The sequence below is a fragment of the Myotis davidii genome, unplaced genomic scaffold (assembly GCF_000327345.1).
Source record: "Myotis davidii unplaced genomic scaffold, ASM32734v1 scaffold32, whole genome shotgun sequence".
Lineage (NCBI taxonomy): Eukaryota > Metazoa > Chordata > Mammalia > Chiroptera > Vespertilionidae > Myotis > Myotis davidii.
The window spans coordinates 839,288-846,074 of record NW_006286587.1 but is presented as its reverse complement, the minus strand read 5'-3'; the positions used below and the strand labels follow the sequence as shown (position 1 = coordinate 846,074).

At 52.0% G+C, this 6,787-nt stretch overlaps 1 protein-coding gene across 1 annotated transcript in view; it reads right to left on the bottom strand.

Annotated features, from left to right (window-relative positions):
- The window catches only part of EBF4 (early B-cell factor 4), a 51,609-nt gene that overhangs the window by 6,622 nt on the left and 38,200 nt on the right, over positions 1–6,787 (bottom strand). The window contains exons 7-11 of the mRNA XM_015560214.1: positions 2,690–2,771; positions 1,774–1,891; positions 1,541–1,674; positions 1,310–1,436; positions 3–91 (exon numbers count right to left, since the gene is read on the bottom strand). Coding sequence (XP_015415700.1) covers positions 3–91; positions 1,310–1,436; positions 1,541–1,674; positions 1,774–1,891; positions 2,690–2,771 — 550 coding nt within the window. The remainder of the gene's footprint in view (positions 1–2; positions 92–1,309; positions 1,437–1,540; positions 1,675–1,773; positions 1,892–2,689; positions 2,772–6,787) is intronic.

The following is a 6,787-nucleotide window of genomic DNA, read 5'->3' as shown; positions in this document are numbered from 1 at the left end:
ACCTTGGGCAGCCTCTCGGGATCGCCGGGGTGCCTGGGAATGACTTTCTGTAGCCGCTGGAACCCGTAGTCAATGGTGGGTTCGTTCAGGGCTGGGGAGAGCGGCAGCGAGTGGAGGACGCCCCCTCCCAGCGCCCGGCGCAGCGGACCCGCCACCCAGCCCCGCCCAACCTCTCGGAAAATCCCGGGTCGGTGATCTTAGACGTTTCTTGAGTTCCTCTCTTATGACAAAAAAGGAAACTGTATGTACATGTTAGCTTCTGCAGGACTGGAGGGAAAGTTGTTTTTTTTAAAATCATCTGCATTTGGTCTTATCGGGAGTAAATTATTTGCCATAAGAAAAGAAACCCCTCAGCCATCTCCACTTACCACAGCTCAGGTGCACTCTCAGCAGCACCTCACCCCAACCTGACGCACCAGCGGAAGCCTTACCTTCCTTCACCTTTGGCGTCAGATTTAGAGAATTTCCTTTCCTTTACCCCAAAGTGTAGAACACTCACTCCGGGTCCTTGTACTTGCATGCCTTCTCCCTTCTCCCTTCTCCCTTCTCCCGTCTCCATGGATGCCTCTACCCCCTCGCCTCCCCCTCTCCCCACACACTCTGCAGGAGGAATCCCCCGGCTGACCACCCCTCCACGTGTATCTCCAGCCCCCAGCCAGACTGGCACTCCCTGACAGTAAGTGGGGTCACTACCCAGTGGGGGGAGCCCCACGAAGGGCTCCGTGAATATCTGTTGGATGGGGGTGGGATGGGGGTGGAGAAATGCGTGGCTTGGGCTTAGGTGGGAATTTCTGGCCAGTGGCCAAATGGAGCCGGGATGGAGGCTTCTACCCCGCATCTCCAGGGAGTGGCTTTCACTCGGGTCGTGTGTGTGTGTGTGTGTGTGTGTGTGTGTGTGTACACGCATGCAGAGTGAGGCTTGGAGGAACCAAGAGACCCAGGGAGGATTCAGAGAGCAGCGAGCCTACTGGGGGCACCTTGGAAATAAACATTCCCGTGGAGATGTTACTCTACTCTAGACCCTGAGGAGAGGGGTGCTCTGGACACCCTGTGAGAAGGCCCGAGGCAGAGAGAAGGCGGAGGAGGGCTGGGATTCGGCGCCTGGGCGGGGACTGAGGAGCCAGAGGCCAGGGAGAGAGAGAATCGCAAGGAGAGACGCAGCGCGAGGTGCACCGGGAGGAAAGCAGCCGCCAGGGGGCGAGGCCACAGGTAGATTTGACTAACCCCCCGGCCAGGGCCCCTGAGCGGTACCGAGGACCGGGCTCCTTCCCGGGACCCTAGGCCTCCCCTCTCCCGCCCGACTCCTCACCTGTGTAGACAAAGCGGCCGGGGGCTCCCTTGCAAAACTGCTTGGACTTGTAGGACAGGGTCACCTCCACCACCCCGGGGATGTGCCGCGGGGGCGTCTGCACCCGGATGGCGTGGGGCGTGATGAGCTGCGAGGGGAGAGAGGAGGCCTGCGGGTGAAGCCCCCGGGAGAGAAAGGCCCACCCCGAGCCCGGAGGGAGTCTGACGGGGGCGGGGATGGGGGGTGGCCCACCTCACTCCACACGAGCACGTTCCCGAACACGACCTGCAAGCCGTCGAAGAAGTTGTCGCCGATGACAATGACGGTGGCGCCGCCCGTGGTCCAGCCCTCCCCCGGGCTGATGGCCTTTATGCAGGGGGTGGCAGCTGGGAGGCGGGAGAGGAGCCAGGTCAGGGGCTGGCCCCAGGGTGGGGACGGGAGGCTGGCCGGGCCTGCGGCCGCGGGGGCTGAACCGGGGTTCTGACCTTCGGAAGGGTCCAGGCGGCGCGCCCTGCGGCCGTGCTTGGAGTTGTTGTGCACAAACATGTTGTCAGACACGGCCAGCACGTGTCCGTCCACGCTCACGGTCGTGGACACCACCACCTGCGGGGAGAGCCGAGGCCAGCCTGGCTGGAGCCCTGGGGACGGGGGGAGGCTCCCAGGAGGAAACTTGTGGGGCACCAGCACCTGGAGGCTGGCGGCTGGAATTCAGGGTCACCGACATGGGGAAAAGCTTCAGCCCCGCAGGGTTGTGGAAGGGAGCCAGCTGGGTCAGGTGACATTCCCAGAAGCCCAGTCTCTGACTGCCCAGGGCAACTGACCCCCTGAGCTAGAAAAGTCAAGAGCTCTGGGGGGTGAGGGTGCGGGGACTGTCTCCTCCGGTGGAGTGGCTCCGGGTTCTGCAGACACACAGTAGCCCAGGCTCTGTTCCTGGGGCTCCACGGCAGGAATGGGTCGTAGGCAAGTGAAGGGAGAGTTTTGATGAGGGGGTCAGCATCAGCTTGAGAGCCCACCAGCAGGAGCCCCCACCCTTGGGAGGAAATTGGGGCTGCCTCCTCCTTCCCCCCTCCTTCCCTGGGACGGGTGTGCAGGTTGGGGATGTGCTAAGGGCAGCTGCTCGCTGCTTCACGCTATGCAAATTAGCTGGGTCGTTAATCATGTAAAAATGTCACAATTAGCATCTCCTTAAGTGGGGCTCTAATGAAGCCTCCCTTGGCAGCCAGCATAAGCTGAGAGGGAGCCGCCCCACCCCCAGCAGGCATCAGACCCTGAAGCACAGGGCTGGGCTGGGTTGGGCAGGCATCTGCCCTCGGGGCCTTTCCCAGGGTGGCAGGGGTACCCCTGACTCCCACGAACAGGGAAGGGCAGGCTTGCAGGCGTGAACGCTCTCCCCAGACCCACCTGGAAGCGACGCATGTCTCGGGGATTCCCGGCGTTCTTCAGGCAGTTCTGGTTGCATTTGAGGAAGAACTTGAGGAAGAACCTGAAACAGTATGGCGGTGGGCTCAAGGGTCTGGAGGTTCTGGAAACAGATGAAGATCCAACTGCTCCCTGCTATGCCCCCTCCCAGTAGAGTGACTGCATTCTGTCTGCTCACATGCAGACACACACACAGGATGCCTGATATCCATGCAGCCGACCCATCCCAACAACTATTTCACACAGACTACCCCCCACAGTGTAGGAATCACACAGTGCCTATTTGTCCCACAAAGTGGATTCTTAAAGAATATGTCCATTATGTATACCATATATACCTATTACTCATGATTATACCCACCACACCATGTATACATATGCAGCAGGTACTCACACTTACCTGAAAACTTATCCCACTCCCTGTATATGTCATAGTATATGCCAGTGATGGCGAACCTATGACAAGCGTGTCAGAGGTGACACGTGAACTCATTTTTTTGGTTGATTTTTCTTTGTTAAATGGCATTTAAATATATAAAATAAATATCAAAAATATAAGCCGTTGTTTTACTATGGTTGAAAATATAAAAAAATTTCTATATGTGACACGGCACCAGAGTTAAGTTAGGGTTTTTCAAAATGCTGACACGCCAAGCTCAAAAGGTTTGCCATCACTGGTATATGCCCATCTCACATATACTGGTAGTGCATCCATATCACATAGCATGTGCCTCCCCAAAGTGTATCCATCACCCACACAGTGTATACTTGTCATAAAAGTATATCCATTCTATACACTGTAGATGCCTTATATACTACTACTCACAAAACATAGCCATTACAAAGGGTATACTCACCACACTCAGGGTATATCCTTCATATAAGCCTATTCAATATGTACTCCACACACAGTCTGTACTTATCACATACATATGGTACACTAATCACATGCAGAGTCTCTCCATTACTCACAGTGTATGACCATCCTACATAGTATATGTACAGAAAGAATATGACAGTATACCAGTATGCACTAATATACCACTTTGTTATATATGATCACCCTAAATACAGCCATTGCAAGTACTGTATAGTCATCACATATAGTAAGCAGATCTCCCCAACAAATCCCCCTCACGCACAGCAGATCTTGCTCACACATAGACCCCTGTAGAACACTCTGAGGTGCAGACATGTCATGTGACCCCAAATAGTGCACACCCATCATGTATACACTTCATCCACCTCTAAAAGATACCCTGCAGACAGGCAGCTTTTATGTCCCCATAAGGTCGTCACCACAGTGTAGATGCCATATATAATCCAATAGGTCCTCCCCAAGGTGCAGCAACTCAAATGCTCCCAAATAGTACACCTGCACAGTGTAGACACTCCGTTAATATCACATTATATGCCATCGTAAGGACTCCTTACACCCCTATAAGATACCCCATGGTTTAGACACTTCTTTGCCCACAGTAGTCACCATGCATGCCCCACATTTATGATAGTGTTGACACCCTAATCACACACAGTGTAGACCAGTTTATTTAAATTCCATGTTAATGTACTCAGTCTTTTACAAGGTGCTAAACTGAGGAGGGCAAAATAGCGGGATAGGACATAGTCCCTGTCCTGAAGGGGATTAATGCTAACCCTGGGATGTCACCGATGATTCAACTTCAAAGATGACACCACTTCCCTTACATGCTCACACGTGCCCATTGCATGCAAATCCACTCCCAACCTACAGAATCCAGAGGAAGGGACCCTGGATGGGGCTGGAGAGCTAGGCTCTGGCCCAGGCAGACTCATTGTGTGGTCTGGAGTAAATCCCGCATCTCTGGCATCCACTTTCAGTCATAAACCAGGAGAGCAGTAATTGATGGCTGCTGAGGCGCCTTCCAGTTCTGCCTCTGGACATCCTTCCAGTGGTTCTCAACCTTCCTAATGCTGCGACCCTTTAATACAGTTCCTCATGTTGTGGGACCCCCAACCATAAAATTATTTTTGTTGCTACTTCATAACTGTAATTTTGATACTGTTATGAATCATAATGTAAATATCTGATATGCAGGATGTATTTTCAGGGGTAGTGATCCACAGGTTGAGAACTGCTGCTTTAGTTCCTACCTCCCAATGCCTCAGGCTGCTGTTTCCTGCAGGGTCCTGGCTCCCTCTGGGGGAACTCCCATCTTGGCTTCTTCCATAGCCCTTGTTCGCAGGTCTTCCCACCCTTTCCCTTTCCAGTACAGGTTGCTTTTGTCCTTTGGGTCCACACCAATTCCCACTTCCTGTCTGGCCTTTGGAGACCACGCCTCCCTGAGAGCCCCAGGGCCCTTCTGGCACCTCCACCTGTGCAGACCTGCCCAGGACATCTCAGCTTTTGAGCCTGGTTGGCTTTACTTGCAGAGAGGTATTGAGTAAAAAGCAGCCACGCAAGGCCTGAGCCCTCCGTGGGGGTGATGAGAGTCAGTTCCCTTTTCCATTTCCTCTGAGCCTGCGGCTCAGAACTGCACACAGTCGATGCCATCAATGGTGGAGCTGCTGAAATCTCACCCACTGCCAGCTGGTAGTCCATGGGCTGCTCCCACCGCGTCGGAGGCCCAGCCAATGCACACCCTCCCCTGAGAGCCTGTTGCTGCTGCAGCAGCGCATGCCGCGGCCCTGCCAGCCTCAGAGCTGTTAAGAAAAGTTATCCACAACTTGCAAATAAGGCAAAAAGATGCCTGTGAGCCCTTCCAAACACATTCTGGAACAGTGGTTTTCAAGTGTGGCACCCACACCACCAGTAGCCGCATCCCCTGGGAACTTGCTAGAAATGCAGACTCTTGGGACTCACCTCAGACACATTGAATCAGAACCTCTTGGGGGTGGGGCCTAGCCATCTGTGTGTTCATAAGCCCTCAGGTGATTCTTTTTTCTTTTTAATATATTTTTATTGATTTCAGAGAGGAAGGGAGGAGAGAGATAGGAACATCAATGATGAGAATCATTGATCAGCTGTCTCCTGCACACCCCCCACTGGGGACTGAGCCCACAACCCGGGCATGTGCCCTGATCAGGAATTGAACTGTGACTTCCTGGTTCATAGGTTGATGCTCAACCACTGAACAACACCAGCCAGGCAGCCCTCAGGCGATTCTGATGCTCCCTAAAGTTTGAGAAGCACTGCTCCAGAGCTGCACTACCCCGCACGGCAGCCACAAGCCCTGTGTGGCACTGAGCACTTCAAATGCAGTTTGTCTGAGCTGAGATGTGCTGTAAGTATAAAATACCTGTCATATTTCAGTCACTTAGAAAAAATGTAAAATACCTCATTAATGTGTGTGTGTGTATATATATATTTTAAATACTCATTGGAGGATATTTTTTCCAGTGATTTTTTTTTTGTTAGAGAGAAAAGAGGGAAGGGAAGTGGGGGGTGGGAGAGAGAGAGAGAGAGAGAGAGAGAGAGAGAGAGAGAAAGAGAGAGAGAGACATCAATTGGTTACCTCACACACACACACCCCAACTTGGGTTGGGGATTGAACCTGCAACCAGGGTACATGCCCTTGACCAGGAATCAAACCTGAGACCCTTCAGTCCATGAGCTAACACTCTAGCCACTGAGCCAAACCAGCCAGGGCTCATTAGTAACTTATTTGGTATTGATTACATGTTGCAATGATAATAATTTTGGATATACTAAATTAAATATATTTTCATAATTAATATTACCACTTCTTTTAAAAAATGTGGCTACTAGAAAATGTAAAATTACATATGTGGCTTGCATTATATTTATATGGACTATGTTGCTATAGAGTATTATGTTAACAAAGCCATTTAAGAGTTAGCTGATTATCCAGGGGAAAGTAACTTTGACTCATAGTTGCTATTTGCTGGGAGCCGGTCCATCCTTGCTGTTTCAAGGGACCTGGCATATATGGCATACTGTTCTTAATATGTTTGCTCACCTTCTTGGCACTATGTGTTTTAACCAAGGTCACCTCTCTGAGAAAGGTTGTTTCCCCAGGTAGGGATTTTCCCCTGAAGTTAGGGAGGGAATAAAACCTCTTAACCCCTTCCCCAGCAGAA